General features: G+C 40.9%; 1 protein-coding gene across 2 annotated transcripts in view; it reads right to left on the bottom strand.

Moving 5' to 3' along the window:
- The window catches only part of RELL1 (RELT like 1), a 102,880-nt gene that overhangs the window by 15,282 nt on the left and 64,453 nt on the right, over window positions 1-23,145 (bottom strand). For both annotated transcript variants that reach the window (XR_012882578.1, XM_075859016.1), the window contains exons 3-5: window positions 17,387-17,461; window positions 12,319-12,394; window positions 6,771-7,010 (exon numbers count right to left, since the gene is read on the bottom strand). Coding sequence is in view for 1 of the 2 variants with exons in the window: in XM_075859016.1 (XP_075715131.1) it covers window positions 6,771-7,010; window positions 12,319-12,394; window positions 17,387-17,461 (391 nt within the window). In the remaining variant the exon portion in view is untranslated. The remainder of the gene's footprint in view (window positions 1-6,770; window positions 7,011-12,318; window positions 12,395-17,386; window positions 17,462-23,145) is intronic.

A 23,145-nucleotide genomic window follows, 5' to 3' on the forward strand; every position in this document is an offset into this window, starting at 1 on the left:
TGGAAACTCCCCAAAAGTGACACTGTTTTGGAAACTACGCCTCACAAGGAATTAATCTGGAGGTATAGTTAGCATCTCGGAGTTAGTCTGCGAAAAAGAAAATCTACTTAATTTTTACAAGGAATAAAGAATAAAAAGCACCCCAAAGCTTGTAAAGCTATTTCTCCCAATTACGGAAATACCCCATACGTAGTAATAAACTGCTGTTTGGACCGAAGGGAAGGAGCGCCATTTGGATTTTGGAGTGCAGGTTTTGTTGGAATGGTTTTCGGTGCCATGTCACGTTTGCAATGCCCTGGAGGGACCAAAACAGTGGAAACCCTCCAAAAGTGGCCCTATTTTGGAAACTACACCCATCAAGGAACTTTTCTAGGGGTATAGTTAGAATTTTGACCGCTCAGGTTTTTGGCTGAATTTAGTGGAATTAGACCATGAAAATTAAAAAAGTAACGTTTGAATTATACAATGAATAAAAGGAGAAAAATGACCTCAACATTTGTAAAGCAATTTCTCCCGATTACGTAAACACGCCATATGTGGTAATAACCTGCTATTTGGACCCACGGCAGAGCTCAGAACGGAAGGAGCTCTATTTGGCTTTTGGAGCTGAAATTTAGCTGGAATGGTTTTCGGTGCCATGTCGCATTTGCAAAGCCTCTGGGAGGTACAAAAACAGTGGAAACACCCCAAAACTGACCCCATTTGGGAAACTACACCCCTAGAATCTATCTAGGGGTATAGTTAGCATTTAGACCCCACAGGTCTTTTGCAGAATTTATTAGAATTAGGCCGTTAAAATGAATACCAACATATTTTCCACAAAAATGTTGAATTTTTTCATTTTCAAAGGATAAGAGAGGAAAAAGCACCCGAACGGTTGTAAAGCAATTTCTCCCAAGTACGGCAATACCCCACGTGGTCATAAATGTTTTTTTTTCATTAGAAATTAATTAACCCTTTCAGGACTGATCAATTCTTTGCTTTTTCATTTTCGTTTTCCCTCCCCACTTTCCAAGAGCCATAATGTTTTTTCTTTTTCCGTCAAAAGAGCGGTGTGAGGGCTTATTTTTTGTAGGACTTGTAGTCTCCAGTGACACCAGTTAAAGTACCATATAATGTAACGGGAAACTGAAAAGAAAAATTCTTTGCAGGCTAAAATTGGAAAAAGCTGCGATTCCTCCATTATTTTCTGGGTTTCGTTTTTACGTCTTTCAACGTGCTGTAAAAACGACAATTTAAATTTCTCAGACTTAATATGATTAAGGTTATACTAAATTTATACAGTTTTTTTAATATTTGACTACATTTACAAAGTAAAAACGATTTGTTAAAAAAACCAAAAACTTTTTGTTTCACCACATTCCGAGAGCCATAACTTTTTTTATTTCTTCGTTGATTGAGCGGTGTGAGAGCTTATATTTTGCGGGACGAGCTGTAATTTTTATTGGTACCATTTTTTGGTACATACAACTTTATCACTTTTTATTAAAAAAAAAAATTAAAACGCTAAAGTGACCAAAAAACTGTGATTTTGGCATTTTAAATGCTTTCTTTTTTACGGTGTTCACCGTGCGATTTAAATAATGGTATATTGTAATAGTTCGGACTTTCACGGATGTAGCGATACCAATTTTGTACATTAGAGGGAAAATGTGAAAGGTTTTCTTTTCTGTACTTTAAATATATTATATATTTTTTTCACTAATAACTTCATTTACGGTTTTGTTTTTTTACACAGGGGACTTGAACCAGCGGTCATTAGATCACTGGTACAATACACTGCAATACTAAAGTATCGCAGCATAATGTTATTTGTAACAGTGCGATCGCTGTTCCTGTCCATTAGTCCCGGGTGTCAGCTGTAATACACAGCTGATACCTGCAGCACATGGATTGGGCTCAGCGCATGAGCCCGCTCCATGTATAACCCCCCGCACCACGACATGCTATTAAGTCGTGGTGCGCAAAGGGGTTAATGCGCAGCGGATAGTACAAAGGTTAAATTAAAATTTTCCACTGATATGCCATTTTAGTGCACAATATGTTGTGCCCAGTTTGTGCCACTGAAGAAAAATACCGCATAAAATGTTGTGTGGGTTCTCCCAGGTATAAAATGTCACATGTGGTTGTAAACTGGTGTTTGGGCACGCTGTTGGGCTCAGAAGGGAGGGAGCGCCATTTGGCTTTCGGCGTGCAGATTTTGCTTGGTAGTTTATTTGTTTGGGGTTTTACTGGTATTTTAGTTTATAATGTGGGTGCATATGTAATCTGTGCAGAGTACATCAGGGCATAATAAGAGGGCATAATAATGTGGTAAATAAATAATAATTCATAGATATGTGGCCGGTGTCTCACTGATAAATGGCGTCCGATCTTATCCGCTTTTGGAACGCTCTGCATATTTTGAATCGCCATATTCGGAGAGCTGAAACTTTTTATTTTTTCTCCAAAAGGAGCTGTGTGAGGGCTTATTTTTTGTGGGACAATCTGTAGTTTTCATTAGTACAATTTTAGGGTACGTGCGATTTTTTGATCACTTTTTATTCCAATTTTTGTCAAGCAAGGTGACAAAAACAAATTCTGACAATGTTTTTTGTCCTTTTTTTTTTTCAGTGTTCACCGTGCTCTATAAATGACATTTTACTTTATTCTGCGGGTCGATACGATTACTGCGATACCATATGTATATAGTTTTTTTATGTTTTGTAGCTTTTACACAATAAAATCACTTTTCTATAAAATAATTTATTTTTGTGTCACCACATTCTGAGAGCCATAACTTATTTTTCAGTCAAAAAAGCTGTGTAAGGGCTTGTTTTTTGCGGGACGGGTTGTAGTTTTTATTGGTACTTTATATATGTAATCCTCATTATCCCTGTATATATGTAATCCTCATCAGCCCTGTATCTACGTAATCCTCATCATCACTGGAATATATGTAATCCTCATCATCCCTGTATATATGTAATCGTCATCAGCCCTGTATCTATGTAATCCTCATCATCACTGGAATATATGTAATCCTCATCATCCCTGTATATATGTAATCCTCATCATCACTGGAATATATGTAATCATCATCACTGGAATATATGTAATCCTAGTCATCCCTGTATATATGTAATCCTCATCATCCCTGTATACAGTGGATATAAAAAGTCTACACACCCCTGTTAAAATGCCAGTTTTTGTTACAAAATCAGTACAAGATGAATAAGTTCAGAACTTTTTCCACCTTTAATGTCACCCATAATCCGTACAATTCCACTGAAAAACAAACTGAAATCATTCAGAGGGGAAAAATAAAAATTTGGTTGCATAAGTGTGAATACCCTCTTATAATTTGGGATGTGGTTGTGCTCAGAATTAGCCAATCATATTTAAACTCATGTTAAATAGTAGTCAGTACACAGCTGCCATTATTTGAAGTGATTCTGATAACCCCATATAAAGTTCAGCTGTTCTATTAGGAGTTTCCTGCCTTTTTTTTGTTGCATGTGTCAGCAAAAGCCATGGTCACTAAAGAGCTTACAACACATCAAAGGGATCTGATTGTTGAAAGGCATCAGTCAGGAGAAGGGTACCAAAGAATTTCCAAGGCATGGAATATACCATGGAACACAGTGAAGACGGTTATCAAGTGGATTACATTTGGCACAACAGTGACATTACCTAGAACTGGACGTCCCTCAAAACTTGATGAAAAGACAAGTCCGGGAGGGTACCAAGAGGCCTACAGCAACATTAAAGGAGCTGCAGGACATTCTGGCAGGTACTGGTTGTGTAGTGCATGTGACAACAATCTCCCGCTTTCTTCATATGTCTGGGCTGTGGGGTATGGTGGCAAGACGGAAGCCTTTTCTAAGCCCAGCTATGTTTTATAAAGACCTACACCAAGTCTGCCAAAAGCATGTTGGCAAACGTGTTGTTGTCTGATGAGACCAAAGTTGAACTTTTTGGCCATAATCCCAAAAGAGATGTTTGGTGCAAAGCCAACACTGCACATCACCAAAAGAACATCATACCCACAGTGAAGCATGGTGGAGGCAGCATTATGCTTTGGGGCTGTTTTTCTGCAAATGGAACTGGGGCTTTAGTCCAGGTGGAGGAATTTATGAACAGATCCAAATATCAGTCAATATTGGCACAAAACCTGCAAGGCCTCTGCTAAAAAGCTGAAGATGAATTTCACCTTTCAGCACGACTTCGTAGACGCAGCGGAGATGAGGAAACTTTAGGGCCTTGTGCTGCGTATAGGGCTAGTGAAGAAGTCAAAGATTAGGCAATACTGGAGCGCAGATATTTTGTATAATACCCAATAAACCCGGCCTGTGTATAAAGGATTGGTTCAAAGCGTACCACACCAATCCATGGATTATTCATTCTCCCCATTATTACATCATCCTATTATGCCCTGATGCACTCCGCCCAGCTTACATATACCCTGATGTACTCTGCCCAGTTTACATATACCCTGACGTACTCCGCCCAGCTTACATATACCCTGATTTACTCCGCCCAGCTTACATATACCCTGATGTACTCCGCCCATACCCTGATGTACTCCGCCCAGCTTACATATACCCTGATGTACTCTGCCCAGCTTACATATACCCTGATTTACTCCGCCCAGCTTACATATACCCTGATGTACTCCGCCCATACCCTGATGTACTCCGCCCAGCTTACATATACCCTGATGTACAACGCCCAGTTTACATATACCCTGATGTACTCTGCCCAGCTCACATATGCCCCCACATTATAAGCTAAAATACCACTAAAACACCAAGCAAAATCTGCGCTTCAAAAGCCAAATGGTGGTCCAACTGACCCTGGCAGTGTGCCCAAATGGCAATTTATGACCACATATGGGGTATTACTGTATTCTGGAGAACCTGCTTAACAATTTATGGGATGTGTGTCTACGGTGGTACAAGCTGGGCACAACACATTGAAATGGAATATCTGTGGAAAACGGCAATTTTCAATCTGCAACATACATTTTTTTACTCATTTTTGCAAAACACTTGTGCGGTCAAAATACTCACTACACCCCTAAATAAATTCTGAGGGATCTAGTTTCCAAAATGGGGTAATTTTTCAGGGGTACCACTGTACTGGTACTATGGCTCAATGCAACACGGTGTCAAAAAACGAATCTTGTAAAATCTCCACTCAAAATACTAAATGGCGCTCCTTCCCTTTAGAGCCTTGCTGTGTGTCCAAATAGCAGTTTATGACCACATATGGGGTATTTCCGTACTCTGGAGAAGTTGCTTTACAAATCTTATGGTGTTTTTCTCCTTTATTTGTTGAGAAAATGAAACATTTTGACCTAAAGCTACGTCTTAGTGGAAAAAAATGGAATTTTTCATGTTTACTGCCCAATTCTAATGACATCTATGAAACACCTGGGGGGTCAAAATGCTCACTACACCCCTAGTTGAATTCCTCTAGGATTGTAGTTTCCCAAATGGGGTCACTTTTGGGGGGGTTTCCACTGTTCTGGTACCTTAGGAGCTTTACAAATGCCGAGAAATCAAACCAGCAAAATCTGTACTCCAAAAGCTAAATGGCGTGCCTTCCCTTCTGAGTCCTGCCGCTTCCCCAAACAGCAGTTTATGACCACATGTTGGGTATTTCTGTACTCTGGAGAAGTTGCTTTACAAATGTTAGGGGGCTTGTCCTCATTTATTTGTTTAAAAAAAAAAATTACAATTCTGAGGTAAAGCTACATCTTATTGGAAAATAATGTAAATTTTTCATTTTCACTGCCCAATTCTAATGAAATCTATGAAATACCTTTGTGGTCAAAATGCTCACTACACCCCTAGATGAATTCCTCTAGGGGTGTAGTTTCCCAAACGGAGTCACTTTTGGGGGTTTCCTTTGTTTTTGCACCACAAGACCTCTTCTAACCGGACACGGTGCCTGAAATATAGAAAAGGAAGGCCGAAAAATCCACTAGGTGCTCCTTTGCTTCTGGGGCCTTTGTTTCAGGAACGTAGCACACTAGGGCCCCATGTGGGATATTTAAAAAAACTGCAGAATCAGGGCAATAAATATTCAGTTGTGTTTCTCTGGTAAAAACCTTCAGTATTACAGGAAAAATGGAATTTCTGAAAAAAAAAAAAAAATGTGCAAATTTCCCTTCCACTTTGCTTTAATTCCTGTGAAACGCATAAAGGGTTAAGAAACTTTCTAAATGCTGTTTTGAATACTTTGAGTGCAGTTTCTAAAATGGTGATTTGTGGGGGTTCCTAACATATAAGGCCCTCAAAGCTACTTCAGATCTGAACGGTTCCCTAAAAAAATTGGCTTTTGAAATTTTCTTGAAAATGTGTGAAATTTCTGCTAAACTTATAAGCCTTGTAACGTCCTAGAAAAATATAAGGATGTTCAAAAAAATGATGCAAACATAAAAGTAGACATATGGGAAATGTTAGCTAGTGACTATTTTGTGTGGTATTACTATCGGTCTTACAAGTAGATACATTTGAATTTAGAAAAATGATAATTTTTGCAAATTTTCTCTAAATTTCGGTGTTTTTCACAAAAAGTACAATATGTCACGAGAAAACAATCTCAGAATCGCTTGGATAGGTAAAAGCATTCCGGAGTTATTACCACATAAAGTGACACGTCAGATTTAAAAAATGAGGCTGTGTCATTTGGTCCAAAAGTGGTTAATTTAGTGGAACTAATAAACAAAATGTAGTGAAAAGATCACTACATACATACAAACCGCAATACTTATGGTATATTACCTTCCTACAGCAAGGACTGTGACGGCTGCTTGTTTGGTCCTTTTTAATTCTTTATGTTTCAGTGGTGACCTGATCAGATTCCAGCGTTTGTTGCTGCATCGACTGCACACGTTTTTTTCCGCCACTCCTCCGACAGTGTGAAGATGGTGCCCACGGCAGGAATGCTTAGAAGGTGTTCCACCTGGAGAAGTTGGACTAGCCGGAGATGTAGGGCTCATAGGAGTGTTTGGAGAGGTTGGGCTAGAAGGAAATTAAATCATAGATATTAAAGGAGAGGTGGCGGATTCTCATCAGCATTGCCCTCTCAGAGATGGCATCCAACAATAAAGCAGTGACTGTGATAAGATTGACTTTTAAAGGCTCTGAACCCCATTTTCACCACTTGTTAGTAAGAACAGTTTGGAGCATAGGACCCTAATGCATTACAGATCACACATAAGAGAAGCAATACTATTGATAAGTCATGGGGACCAGAATCAAGCCATGGTAGCAGATTTAATGTAGTAAACCTACACCTGTATAGTAGCGAACTGTCTCAGCAATGACCGAATATAAATCTGTTAAAAGAATCCTTACGTTTTATGAGCAGGCATAATCTAACAATAGAGCAGAGCTACATCAAACAATTAAAATTGCAGAATGTTACTGTGGAACGGTTTGACTAATAGAAATGCTGAAAGAACACAAGGGACTTAAAATTATGAGTCCAGTGTATTTATGAGAGTGATCTCCCCAGTCTCTGTCCCCTCTTCAAGTCTGTGAATGACATGCTGCTTTTGTATACATAGCAGCCTGTCAGTCACTGCAGATCCGGGCGGGGGGAGTGCTGCCCTTATGAATACACTGGACTCATAACTAGGAGTCCAGCGTATTCTTTCAGCACTTGGCGGATAGAAGTGAGGAGATGTGGCATAAGGCAGCATATTAAGCCAACAGATCCACTTTAAGGAATTCATGTTTGAAGGCTAAGGACTCCTTTGTAGGATTTTTTTTTTTTAAATTAAGTGTATGTTTTAAACCATTTTACACCATACTGATCATGCAGACTAAACAATAACAGAGATTTAGACTTCAGATTTCTAATTCTATACAACAGTGTTTGCATTTCCAAAAACATCCAGTAGGGGGCAGATAGAACCTTTCATTTTCTGACTGTGCTTAGGAAGATGCAATTCTGGGCAAAATGTATTTATACTGCGGTGCAATCAGCAACTAAGTAACCCAGCAGCGGACATAACTTATGTGCACCTACACAGCGGCTCAGCAGGTAGGGGGGGGGGGGGGGATCTGCCACCTATAAAGCAGTGTCCTATTGTCGAATAGTTTGCATGTAATGGACTGAGCTAATGCATTATATATTTCTGCTCAATCAAACAATTCTTGCTGGATAGTTGGCGAGATAGAAACCATTTGAGAAGGGGAATACTCCTATGATTGGAGAGGAAGGGGCCCCATATACTGTTATTGCATAGGGGCCCTCTCGCCTCTGATATAATCCACGAAAGTAGTGAGCTCTACAAGGGTTAGAAATGGACTAGTCATGGCAAAAAGGAGAACGAGACAGAGGAATTGTAGAACAAGTAACAGCACCAGGACTGAAGAATAGGGGAAGAGGTGTTGGTTTAAATCATCAAAAAGGGAGCTCACGCTATATAAGCCCCATGACCCTACTCCCCATCCCCGCCAGAAATGAAAGACACTTACCAAGTCTTCCAAAGGAACAGCAAAGAAAAAACAACCTAAGATTAGAAAATGTTACAATAATCCATGGAAAATCAACAATAGCTGCTTGGTTTTACATTCATTTTGTAATATTAATTGTTACTATAAAATATGGTTGAAACATTAAATCTAAGAAGAGAATAAAATAACATAAGACATTTGTCAGTAAATGGTAACCCTTTGTTGTCAAATTTGTATCCAAAAAATGGCTGACAAGAATATTTAGCAAATTTTCTTAGGGGGGAAAAAAAAGGTAGGCCCGTTCTCGGGATCAGTGGGGTTCCTGGCAATCGAACACTCAGTGACCGGATATTTATCACCTATACTGTGGATAGGTAATAAACATGGATTGTAGGAAAACCCCTTTAATGCTTACTGATCGGTAGCTACTGTATTAACGCTTACTGATCGGTAGCTACTGTATTAACGCTTACTGATGGGTAGCTACTGTATTAAAGCTTACTGATGGGTAGCTACTGTATTAACGCTTACTGATCGGAAGCTACTGTATTAACGCTTACTGATGGGTAGCTACTGTATTAACGCTTACTGATGGGTAGCTACTGTATTAACGCTTACTGATGGGTAGCTACTGTATTAACGCTTACTGATGGGTAGCTACTGTATTAACGCTTACTGATGGGTAGCTACTGTATTAACGCTTACTGATCGGTAGCTACTGTATTAACGCTTACTGATCGGTAGCTACTGTATTAACGCTTACTGATGGGTAGCTACTGTATTAACGCTTACTGATGGGTAGCTACTGTATTAACGCTTACTGATCGGTAGCTACTGTATTAACGCTTACTGATCGGTAGCTACTGTATTAACGCTTACTGATCGGTAGCTACTGTATTAACGCTTACTGATGGGTAGCTACTGTATTAAAGCTTACTGATGGGTAGCTACTGTATTAACGCTTACTGATCGGAAGCTACTGTATTAACGCTTACTGATGGGTAGCTACTGTATTAACGCTTACTGATGGGTAGCTACTGTATTAACGCTTACTGATGGGTAGCTACTGTATTAACGCTTACTGATCGGAAGCTACTGTATTAACGCTTACTGATGGGTAGCTACTGTATTAACGCTTACTGATCGGAAGCTACTGTATTAACGCTTACTGATCGGAAGCTACTGTATTAATGCTTACTGATCGGTAGCTACTGTATTAACGCTTACTGATGGGAAGCTACTGTATTAACGCTTACTGATGGGTAGCTACTGTATTAACGCTTACTGATGGGTAGCTACTGTATTAACGCTTACTGATGGGTAGCTACTGTATTAACGCTTACTGATCGGAAGCTACTGTATTAACGCTTACTGATCGGAAGCTACTGTATTAACGCTTACTGATGGGTAGCTACTGTATTAACGCTTACTGATGGGTAGCTACTGTATTAACGCTTACTGATGGGTAGCTACTGTATTAACGCTTACTGATGGGTAGCTACTGTATTAACGCTTACTGATGGGTAGCTACTGTATTAACGCTTACTGATGGGTAGCTACTGTATTAACGCTTACTGATGGGTAGCTACTGTATTAACGCTTACTGATGGGTAGCTACTGTATTAACGCTTACTGATGGGTAGCTACTGTATTAATGTTTACTGATCGGTAGCTACTGTATTAATGCTTACTGATCGGTAGCTACTGTATTAACGTTTACTGATCGGTAGCTACTGTATTAATGTTTACTGATGGGTAGCTACTGTATTAACGTTTACTGATCGGTAGCTACTGTATTAATGTTTACTGATCGGTAGCTACTGTATTAACGCTTACTGATCGGTAGCTACTGTATTAACGCTTACTGATGGGTAGCTACTGTATTAACGCTTACTGATCGGTAGCTACTGTATTAACGCTTACTGATGGGTAGCTACTGTATTAACGTTTACTGATCGGTAGCTACTGTATTAATGTTTACTGATCGGTAGCTACTGTATTAACGCTTACTGATCGGTAGCTACTGTATTAACGCTAACTGATCGGTAGCTACTGTATTAACGCTTACTGATCGGTAGCTACTGTATTAACGCTTACTGATCAGTGGGGGATTGTTTGACAAAAAGCAGTATCTTGACATATCATCCATGGTGTCACCATCATCACACGGGCGTGCCAAACCCGTAAGTTTGTACCCATGGAGAAGAGTGGCACGGTTTCTAGTGAAAAACAAATTCTTTCTAATCCTGGAAAACCCCTTTATGTTACTTCACTGTATTCAGCATTTATCAAGAGGGATAACAAATAGCAAGACTACATACAACGAGAGATATGATGTTGAGGGCACAGTATTTAAATGTGCAAACCAATTACACTTTAAAAAGCTTTAAAAATGATGTAAGTTTCCTCTTACGACTCCTGCACAGCACAGATGAAAGAAGCCTTGTCATATCCTCCTATGTACATCGCTAAAGGCTGCAAAGTCAGGTACTGTGGGAAGACCCTGTGCCACATTAGGCTCTGTTCACATTTATAACGGAAGCCATAACCCAGTGCCGAATCAGTCGTAGGACTGATACCACCGATGCCCGAGGAACCCTACTGACTTACCATGGCCATTGTGTGTGCCGCCACTTTCACAGCAAGAATAGTGTTATATACAGCGCTAAACGGCCAGAAGTTGCAGTAGCCTGGAAATCTGCAACAAAATCCACCTGTTACATGCGAATTTCAAAGCAAATTTTGCCACAGATTTCACCCACTGCATTGCATGAAATCTGCTGCAGAAACCCGCAACCGATAGGGCATCCTGCAGATTTTTTCGTGTCTTATGTAAATAAGGTTTGATAAGACCTCATTCACTTACATTGTACTGTACTTTATTGCAGAGTTTCAATGCGGATTCCGCAACCAAAATTCTGCAGCAAATACTCAGTATATGAACCGCTCCTAAAGAGATTGTCTCATCAGGATAATCACCTTTATATGTCCTATATTATGGCTTACAAATGTCAGACTGCTGCGCCGCTGCAAAGAACCACTTCCATTCTGGATGACCCGGCGTGACCATACACTACATGGTTGCCCATTAATTTCATGTAATATGCTGTTGGCACAATTTACATCATAAACGTGGAGCTTGAATTAGTGTCGTAAACAAATTGCATTGACTAAGCCGTGTTAAGAAAAGGGTTCTGCACGGTTATAAAAAATTTCTGATCTAACTGAGAAATATTGAGATGGTAAAATCTGGGAAGCCCAGTAATCTGAGACACCCACTGATGTCCTGAAGGTAATACCCACAAACACCTAGTGCTACATAGAGATTTCTGCATCCAGGATTTTCTGATATCGCGAAATCAAAGAAGCTATTTATTGTAATGCAACATCGTACCATAGCAAGCAACGTAAATCGCATTCTCCCACTCACGAAAAAGAATTATTTTCATAGCCAGAAAATTAATAACCAAAAATTGGAATGGACACCTCCAAATATGGCAGGCTGGAAAATAGCTATTCATCACTTAATCTTGTTTGATAAAGTCCCTTCTATAAATAGAGGAAAATGTTTTAATCATTCATATGCTATAGGACACATGAGATCAGTGGGTCTGGGGTACAGATACATGTGCGTATGCCATTGTCTTTTTGTTGTGGGTTGTCCAATTGAACAACTCCAAATCATCCATGGCCTATTTTTTTCTCCGCTCTCGCTGTCTCTCTCTAATAATGCAGAGGGGTTGGGTCGGAGGGGTTTGGGGTGGGAGGGTCTCCAAATGTAAAAAGGATTTTTGTATATGGTGGTTTTTTTTTGGGTGGGGGGGGGGGAATACAGAGATTTAAGTTTAAAAAGAGATGATCTTACCTTTCTGGATCAAAAAAGCAGTTCTCTCCCATCCCTGAAGTATCAGCGACCATGGCTTTCAGAACATCAGCATTTGCTGCAGAGACAAGTTAATTGACATCGTTAAAAAACCACAGGAAAAACACGTGCGCGAGGTTGTTTCTGTAACTCCTTTTCACTTCTGTGGGAGTTTCGGAAACAGCGTAGCAAAACACGCTCTCGGCGGTTTATGGGAAACCCGTTCATCTCGTAATTCAGTGGCTGGAGCCAAGTGGCTGAAGGTAAGATTTGGGTAAAGGGGGGACCTGTTTTAGAGATAGGTACGGGTCCCAGAGGTGGGACCCGCATCTATTGGACATTTATGGTATATCCTGTGGATACGCCAAAAATGCCCGAGATGGGGATACCCCTTTAAAGGGAACCTGTCACCAGTATTTGACCAGCAATACCTGGTGGTAGTGGGTGAAAAATCATTTCTATATAACCTATAATTATCTTCTTAGTCGGCTCTGTAGCTTTAGTATTCAGTTTTTAGTGTTCCTGCACCGTATGCTAATGAGAATAAAAGTGTCATATCTTCGTTCCTCAAGTCTTTCCGAGTTTACCCCGCCTCCTTACTTTTGATTGACAGCTCCTCGCCTTCCCCCAGCACACAAAATCCTGCACTTGGCCATTGATGTCCTCCTCTGGTATGCGCGCACAAAGTGACACCGGATTATTACGATAAAAAGCGTCAAATGTTTGCAGACCGTTATTTACAGTCGGAGGAGGAGTTTAGGAGAGGGGATAACGGCAATGAACTTTTCATAGCAGCGGCCAGTGAGGGATAAGTAAAGTTCAATAGGTGAAATTCTGGTGACAGGTTCCCTTTAAGCAAATGTTCCCCACAGAAACTTGTGGTGAGCCAACATGTTCCCGGACCATTTTCCATTTAAATGCACAGCAGCAAAATAAAATAAAAAAAAACAGGTTTTTATTTGTCTTCTTTTTACGGCGTTCATCTTGGGGTTTAAATAAGGTTACATTGTAATCGTTCAGGCTTTTATGGACGCTGCAATACCAATTATGTTTCTTTTTTTCATCACTTTAGAGAAGTTTTTTTACTTTAAATATATTTTTTTTCTATATTAGTAAAAAAGTTTATAAATCATTTCTATTTTTTTTCTTTCCAAAATACACTGCAATAGTTATGTATTGCAGTGTATTGTGCTTTTAGCGTCCTCCTATTAAGCTCTCCCTCTGGCCTCCGGCAGGCTTTTTAGGGGTTTTTCCACTAGGAACATTTATCACCTTTTCATCTATTCACTGCTCGATAACAGTAATGAGGATTTTGAATGGAGCAGCAGTCGTGCATGTGCCCTGCCGTTCCATTCCATGTCTATGTGGTTGACGAAAACAGCCGAACACTGCACTCAGCTGTCTCCGTTGGCTCACATTACTGTTGATGATGCTCCTTGCAGAGTTTTTTCCTTTGCACCTTTAAGTTAGTTAAAAAAATAACTCATACAGCCCCACAGTTACCAAACAACAGTGCCAGACACCGCACCTCCCCATAACAGTGCCAGACACAGCGCCTCCCCATAACAGTGCTAGACACAGCGCCTCCCCATAACAGTGCTAGACACAGCGCCTCCCCATAACAGTGCTAGACACAGCGCCTCCCCATAACAGTGCTAGACACAGCGCCTCCCCATAACAGTGCTAGACACAGCGCCTCCCCATAACAGTGCTAGACACAGCGCCTCCCCATAACAGTGCTAGACACAGCGCCTCCCCATAACAGTGCTAGACACAGCGCCTCCCCATAACAGTGCTAGACACAGCGCCTCCCCATAACAGTGCTAGACACAGCGCCTCCCCATAACAGTGCTAGACACAGCGCCTCCCCATAACAGTGCTAGACACAGCGCCTCCCCATAACAGTGCTAGACACAGCGCCTCCCCATAACAGTGCTAGACACAGCGCCTCCCCATAACAGTGCTAGACACAGCGCCTCCCCATAACAGTGCTAGACACAGCGCCTCCCCATAACAGTGCTAGACACAGCGCCTCCCCATAACAGTGCTAGACACAGCGCCTCCCCATAACAGTGCAAGACACAGCGCCTCCCCATAACAGTGCTAGACACAGCGCCTCCCCATAACAGTGCTAGACACAGCGCCTCCCCATAACAGTGCTAGACACAGCGCCTCCCCATAACAGTGCTAGACACAGCGCCTCCCCATAACAGTGCTAGACACAGCGCCTCCCCATAACAGTGCTAGACACAGCGCCTCCCCATAACAGTGCTAGACACAGCGCCTCCCCATAACAGTGCTAGACACAGCGCCTCCCCATAACAGTGCTAGACACAGCGCCTCCCCATAACAGTGCTAGACACAGCGCCTCCCCATAACAGTGCTAGACACAGCGCCTCCCCATAACAGTGCTAGACACAGCGCCTCCCCATAACAGTGCTAGACACAGCGCCTCCCCATAACAGTGCTAGACACAGCGCCTCCCCATAACAGTGCTAGACACAGCGCCTCCCCATAACAGTGCTAGACACAGCGCCTCCCCATAACAGTGCTAGACACAGCGCCTCCCCATAACAGTGCAAGACACAGCGCCTCCCCATAACAGTGCAAGACACAGCGCCTCCCCATAACAGTGCTAGACACAGCGCCTCCCCATAACAGTGCTAGACACAGCGCCTCCCCATAACAGTGCTAGACACAGCGCCTCCCCATAACAGTGCTAGACACAGCGCCTCCCCATAACAGTGCTAGACACAGCGCCTCCTCATAACAGTGCCAGACACAAAGTGGACCATTAGTACTTACCCGTCCTTGCTCCCAGTCTGTGCGTCTCTCCTGGCCACCCCTCTTCTCTCTGACATGGAAGATACATGTAAACAGTCACTAGAGGGTGTTCAGATGTATCTTCCAAGTCCTGAACTTATATCTATGATCTGATGCAGAGAACGGAGTGCTTTCATTAGACAGCTTCTTTTTTCCTGCACTGAAGGATGCGGATGTCTTAACAGTTTTGTCTTTCTGACCCATAAGAACACAGACCAGTATATCTGTATCCTGATGGTTGGCGGCAACCATCATCAATCATCATTGGGCGTTTTGGGCGGCCACCCGGGGCCCGCCGCAAGTACAATGCGTTTTTGCCGCAAATCGTGGCAAAACGGCATTGTGTATATCCTGCAAAGGACCTGCAGACATACAGGTCACATGACCTTATGTCTGCAGTTTCTTGTTACTGATTAGAGACCTGCTGGTCACATGACCACAGCTCCTAGAACAGTAACAAGAGAGAAAACCATGAGGTGAGCTGCGAGGTAAATATAAGGGGATAATGGATTTAAGAGGTCTGTGTTTAGGGGGTCTGTATTTAGGTGGTCTGGGGTCTGTATTAGTTTAAGGGGTCTGTATTTGGTGGATCTGTATTTAGGTGGTCTGGGGACTGTAGTAGTTTAAGGGGTTTGGTGTCTATATTTAGGGGGTCTGGTCTGGGGTCTATTAGTTTATGGGGTCTGTATTTAGGGAGATGGGTCTGGGGTCATTTTTAGTTTAGGGGTTAGGTCTGGGCTCTGTATTTAGGGTGCTTGTTCTGGGGTCTGTATTTACTTAGGGTGCTTGTTCTGGGGTCTGTATTTACTTAGGGGGGTATGGTCTTGGGACTGCAATAGTTAGGAAGGTCTGGGGTCTGTATGTATTCTAATTTATTAGTCTGTGTAAAAGGGGTTGTCCGGGCACATCGATAGGTCACCAGTATGAAAAATTGGTCCGTGTCCGGACAACCCCTTTAATCTATGGTCCTGGGCCTTGGCGTCTGAATTTTTGTGTTTCCATAGAGGCTGGAAATGGCTGCAGAAGTGATGAGCAAAGATGTCTCATCAGGAGAAGTCGCCATAACGGTCTGAGTCAGATGTAGAAGAAAAGAGAATGACTCCCATCAGAGAAGACGTCACTGGATCTATAGAGGATCTGTCCGCTCTCCTGACATGTCTGTTGTAGGAAATTCTTGTATTCCACAAAGTCTTTGTGTACCCAGGACTAATAGACAAATGTGTTACCATTCCCATTGTCAGGAAGATGTGTCCCGATGCGATGGTTGGGGACGGTCAGTATCTATGGACACAGCCCTTTGACAAGAGGAATCGTAACACCAGTTTGTCAATGCTCTCACTGAAAGGTGGTGTTCACTATAGATACAGCAAAGCGGCGGTGGGAAAGGGGGGCCCCCAAGTTTGTGGAACAGCCCAGGGCCTATGGTCTACTTAATCCGCCACTGGTTGGTGGCCATACAGAACTTCGGGTCGCAGGTTGTGCACCGCTGCTTAAGATGTACCAGGCTACTTAATTGCATGATGCTCTTTAAGAGTACCTGTCAGCAGTTTTCAGTCCTCAAAACTGCTGACAGTGCTATAAATAGGTTGGGGAGTGTAGCGTTACCATACCTATGTGGTCCTTTTTGATGTCACTGGTGCCGTGTTCACAATTATTACTCTCCGCTCTGAGTGACTGCTCTAGCGATCTCCTGATTGGATGCTAAAGAAGTCAATCAAAGCAAAAAGGAGGTGCTGGCAGTGTATAGTGCAGAGAGCCCAGAGAGATAACCATAAAGGGGGTCATCTCCGTGGACCTTGCGATTGTGGCACCGGGGACATCAAAACATATTTCTCAGTCATGCAACTTGAATGACTGACAACATAGGTATCAGTACACTATACCCAGTATATAGCGCTGACAGTTTCCCTTTAATCGTTTAATGAACAAAAAAAATGTAAAAGGAAAAGACAAACAAGCCGGCCTCAATGAAGTAATAGGGTAGATATGATCTGCAGAAATAGGTACTGTCATTCGTCTTTACTGTAATGATGTACTGCCTATAACACTGTATTTGGCGATTGTGCAGCAGGATGCCACCTGTTTCCAATAGAAAGCAATACAACTCGTGTAGTAATGCAGATTTACATCAATTAGTAACGTAGTGTGATTCAAGAACCAATCAAATTGTGTGATGGGATCGTGAATAGGATTTAGGTCAATTTAGAGAGAGAAACGTCAGCACTACATTGTGTGACATGAAACAAACCTTCATTTTTCATTATAAAGTTCACGATCCGCCCAACAGTATCATTATTCGGGTCTCCAGCGCTTTCTTGCATCTCTGGAAAAAAAAAATAGAAGAAAGATTCTTATCAATTTCAGTAGCATTATTTTTGATTGTTATAAAGCCTCTATTTCAGCTCGTCTACCCGGCAACATGCAAACTTAATTTAGAAAAGCTTTACCATAAAGAACTAAATACAAGTCCTCTAGTCATCCTATTCTGTGAAGTGGTACAAATTCAATCATTACTTGGTGTGTGTACGAGACATTTGAGTAACAATAAATAGAACTGCATTTTTCCGCTTCTGTCGGGGCAGTCATGAAGATTTCCTTGAGGTGAGAACAGTAAACCTGCCTTACAATGCTGCTGTGTATTTGGCCATAGTGCATACAGACCCCACTTATTAGCTAGCGATTCCCTTCTTTTATCCATATTAGACAGGCACAGATATCTAAAAGCAGGAAATGTAGTGCAGTGTATTAGAATTGCTATCACGGCCTCCTGCCCTCAAGTTCCCTAGTGGGACAAAGTAAAAAAAGTTGTGCAAAAATAAAAAATTAAAAGTTTTAAAAGTAATAAAGTAAAAATCCCCCTTTTCCCATTATCAGTCCTTTATTATTAATAAAAATAAACGAATAAACTATACATAATTGGTATCGCCACGTCCGTAACGGGCTGAACTACAAAAGTATTTCGTTATTTATCCCGAATAACGAACGCCCTAAAAGAAAATAATAATAAACCATACCAAAATGCCAATTTTTTGGTCACTTCACCTTTTTTTTATAAAAAGTATTTTATTGTGCAAACACCATAAGAGATAAAAAATAAATAAAAACATATGGTATGGCAGTAATCGTATCGCCACGCAGAATAAAGTGAATATGTCCGTTATAGCACATGGTGAACGCAGTAGAAAAAGGAATAAAAAAACAATAGTAGAATTGCTGTTTTTTAGTAACCACGCCTCTTAAAAATAGAATAAAAACTGATCAAAAAGTCGCATTCACCCCATGAAAACTACAGTGAATTCCTCAACTACAGTGAATTCCTCAAGGGGTCTAGTTTCCAAAATGGGGTCACATTTAAACAATTTCCCCTCTTCTGGTACCTCAGAAGCTCTGCAAATGCGACATGGCGCCCAGAAACCAATCCACCAAAATCTACATGCCAAATAGCGCTCCTGCCTTTCTGAGCCCTGCTGTTTGTCCAACCAACAGTTTATGACCACATATGGGGTATTGTCGTAAATCGACAGAAATTGCTTTACAAATGTTGGGGTGATTTTCCTCCTTTATTCCTTGTCAAAATTAAAAATTCGTACCTTTTAGTCGAAATAATGTGATTTTCAATTGCACAGCCTAATCCCACAAAATGCAGCAAAAAACCTGTGGGATCTAAATGCCCACTATATCCCTCGGTAAGTTCCTTAAGGGGTGTAGTTTGCCAAATAGGGTCACTTTTGGGGGGTTTCCACGGTTTTAGAACCACAAGACCTCTTCAAACCGGACATGTTGCCTAATAAAAAGGAGGCCTCAAAATCCTCTAGGTGCTCCTTTGCTTCAGTCCATTACCGCACTAGGGCCACATGTGGGATATTTCTCAAAACTGCAGAATCTGGACAATAAGTATCGAGTTGCGTTTCTCTGGTAAAACCTTCTGTTTTACAGCACAAAATGGAATAATAAGGATTTTGACAAAAAAAAATTAATTTGTAAATTTCACCTCTACTTTGCTTTAAATTCCTGTGAAACACCTTTAACCCCTTCCCTCTTTGGCCACTTTTGACCTTCCTGACAGAGCCTCATTTTTCAAATCTGACATGTTCCACTTTATGTGGTAATAACTCCGGAATGCTTTTACCTATCCAAGCGATTCTGAGATTGTTTTCTCGTGACACATTGGACTTTATGTTACTGGCAAAATTTGCCCGATACATTCAGTATTTAATTGTGAAAAACACCAAAATGTAGCGAAAAATTGCAAAAATTAGAATTTTTCTCAATTTAAATGTATCTGCTTGTAAGACAGGCAGTTATACCACACAAAAATGTTGCTAACTAACATCCCCCATATGTCTACTTTATATTGGCATCGTATTTTGATCATCATTTTATTTTTCTAGGACGTTACAAGGCTTAGAACTTTAGCAGCAATTTCTCACATTTTCAAGAAAATGTCAAAATGCTATTTTTACAGGGGCCAGTTTAGTTGTGAAGTGGCTTTGAGGTCCTTAGATATTAGAAACCCCCAATAAGTCACCCCATTTTAAAAACTGCACCCATCAAAGTATTCAAAACAGCATTTAGAAAGTTTCTTAACCCTTTAGACGTTGCGCAGGAATTAAGGCAAAGTAGAGGTGAAATTTACAAAGTTCATTATTTTTTTCCAGAAATTCATTTTGAATCCATTTTTTTTGTACCACGGAATGTTTTACCCAAGAAATGCAACTCAATATTTATTGCCCAGGTTCTGCAGTTTTAGGAAATATCCGACATATGGCCCTAGTGCGCTAATGGACTGAAGCACCGGCCTCCGAAGCAAAGGAACACCTAGTGGATTTTGGGCCTCCTTTTTATTAGAATATATTTTAGGCACCGTATCCGCTTTGAACAGGTCTAGTGGAACTAAAACAGTGGAAACCCCCCAAAAGTGACTCCATTTTGGAAACTACACCCCTCGAGGAATTTATCTAGGGGTATAGTGAGCATTTTGACCGGCCAGTTTTTTTGAAAAAATTTTTGGAACTAGGTCATGAAAATGAAAATCTACATTTTTTCAAATAAAATGTAGGTTTAGCTAATTTTTTTTCATTTCCAAGAGAACTAAAGTAGAAAAAGCACAACAACATTTGTAGAGCAATTTCTCCCGAGTAAAACAATACCCCACATGTGGTAATAAACGGCTGTTTGGACACACGGCAGGGCTTAGAAGGGAAAGAGCGCCATTTGGCTCTTGGAGCTCAAATTTAGCAGGAATGGTTTGCGGAGGCCATGTCACATTTGCAAAGCCCCTGAGGGGACAAAACAGTGGAAACCCCCAACAAGCGACCCCATTTTGGAAACTATACCCCTTGTGGAAATTATCTAGGGGTATAGTGAGCATTTTGACCCCACAGGTTTTTTGAAGAAATTATTGCAAGTAGGCTGTGAAAATGAAAATCTAAATTTTTTTTCAAATAAAATGTAGGTTTAGCTAATTTTTTTTCATTTCCACAAGGACTAAAGGAGAAAAAGCACCATAAAATTTGTAAAGAAATTTCTCCCGAGTAAAACAATACCCCACATGTGGTAATAAACGGCTGTTTGGACACACAGCGAGGCTGAGAAGGGAAAGAGCGCCATTTGGCTTTTGGAACTCAAATTTAGCAGGAATGGTTTGCGGAGGCCATGTCGCATTTGCAAAGCTCCTGAGGGGACAAAACAGTGGAAACCCCCAACAAGTGACCCCATTTTGGAAACTACACCCCATGAGGAAATTATCTAGGGGTGTAGCAAGCATTTTGACCAGCCAGTTTTTTTACAGAACTTATTGTAAGTAGGCCGTAAAAATGAAAATCTACATTTTTTCAAAGAAAATGTAGGTTTAGGTATTTTTTTTTCATTTTCACAAGGACTGAAGGAGAAAAAGCACCGCAACATTTGTAAAGCAACTTCTCCCGAGTAAAACAATACCCCACATGTGGTCACAAACATCTGTTTGGACACACGGTAGGGCTCAGAATGGAAGGAGCACCATTTGGATTTTGGAATGGTTTCTGGGTGTCATGTCATATTTGCTGAGCCCCTGTAGTACTAGTACAGTGGAAACACCCCAAAAGTGACTCCATTTGGGAAACTGCACCCCCTGAGGAATCATCTAGGGGTATAGTGAACATTTTGATCCCAAAGGTTTTTTGCTGAATTAATTAGAATGAAGCCATGAAAATGAAAAATAATTTTTTTTTCAAACAAGATGTCGTTTTAGATACACATTTTTCATTTTTGCAAGGAATAGAGAAGAAAAAGCACCCCAACATTTGTAAAGTAATTTCTCCCGAGTACAGTAACGCCCCATATGTGGTTATAATCGGCTGTTTACGTATACGGGAGCATTCAGAAGAAAAGGAGCGGTATTTATCTTTTGGAGCGTAGATTTTGCTGGAATGGTTTGCGGACGCCATGTTGCATTTGCAAAACCCCTGATGTACCAAACAAAAGTGACCCCGTTTTAGAAACTACACCCCTAAAGGCATTTATCAAGGGATGTAGTGAGAATTTAGACTCCACAGGTGTTTTTCAGAAATGAATACGCAGTGGATTGTGCAAAGTGAAAATTGCAATTTCTCCACTGATCTGCCCATTCACCGCACAACATGTTGTGCCCCTAGAGAATCTTACCCCATAAAATTGTTAAGCGGGTTCTCCCGGGTATGGTAATGCCTTACTTGTGGCCATAAATTGCTGTTTGGGCACACTGTAGGGCTAAGAAGGGAAAGACCGCCATTTTGAGCATGGATTTTGCTTGGTAATCGTTCTGTTTGGGGTTTTGCTGGTATTTCCGTTTATAATGTGGTGGCATATGTAATATGTGCGGAGAACATCAGGGTATATGTAATCTGTGCGGAGTATATCAGGGCATAATAAGAGGGTATAATAATGGGGTAAATAATACAATTATCCATAGATGTGTGTTACGCTGTGAAGCGATCCGTTATGCACAGGTCGGTGTCACACTGATAGACGGTTTTCTTTCTTATCCCCCTTTTGTAACACTCTTTACACTGCACCTTTTGGGGACTTTCTCCTTCGTAGTTTGGGAAATATTACTGGGAAAGTTTTGCACTGGTATAATACGGGCACCCTCGCTTCCAGCGGATGTCCCTTCCCTTTCCTAGTTCCTAAATCCTGGGGCCCTGAAACTGAAGGAATGTTCCCCTCCGGCCTGGGCATTGAGATGTTTTTCATCACCGCATTACTAGTGCCATAACTTTTTTATTTTTCAATAGATTGAGCGGTGTGCGGGCTTGTTTTTTGCGAGACGGGCTGTAGATTTTATTGGTACCATTTTAGAACACATACGACTTTTTGATCACTTTTTATTTCATTTTTTGGTAAAGGAAATTACCAAAAACAAGCAATTCTGGAATAGTTTTTTATTGGTTTTTTTATCGGCATCCACAGTGTGCCCTAAATTACATGTTAGCTTTATTCTGCGGGTCGATACGATTACGGCGATACCAAATTTATAGTTTTTTTTATGTATTGCAGCTTTTGCACAATAAAATCACTTTTTTTATAAAATCATTTGTTTTCTGTGTCGACATTCTAAGACCCATAACTTTATTATTTTTGCGTGCACAAAGCGGTGTCAGGGATTATTTTTTGCGGGACGGATTGTCGTTTTATATTAGTACTATTTTGGAGTAAATGTGACTTTTTGATCACTTTTTATAGCATTTTTTGGAAGGAGATGTGACCTAAAAACAAAGATTCTGGCGCTGTTTTTCATGTTTTTTTTTTACGGCGTTCACCATGCGGGATAAATTACATAATTGTTTTGTAGTTTGGGTCGTTACGTACGCGGTGATACCAAATTTATATAGTTTTTTTTATGTATTGCGGCTTTTGCACAATAAAATCACTTTTTTTATAAAATCATTTATTTTCTGTCTCGCCATATTCTAAGACCCATAACTTTTTTATTTTTGCGTGCACAAAGCGGTGTCAGGGATTATTTTTTGCAGGACGGATTGTCGTTTT

Source organism: Rhinoderma darwinii, chromosome 1 (genome assembly GCF_050947455.1).
Source record: "Rhinoderma darwinii isolate aRhiDar2 chromosome 1, aRhiDar2.hap1, whole genome shotgun sequence".
NCBI lineage: Eukaryota > Metazoa > Chordata > Amphibia > Anura > Rhinodermatidae > Rhinoderma > Rhinoderma darwinii.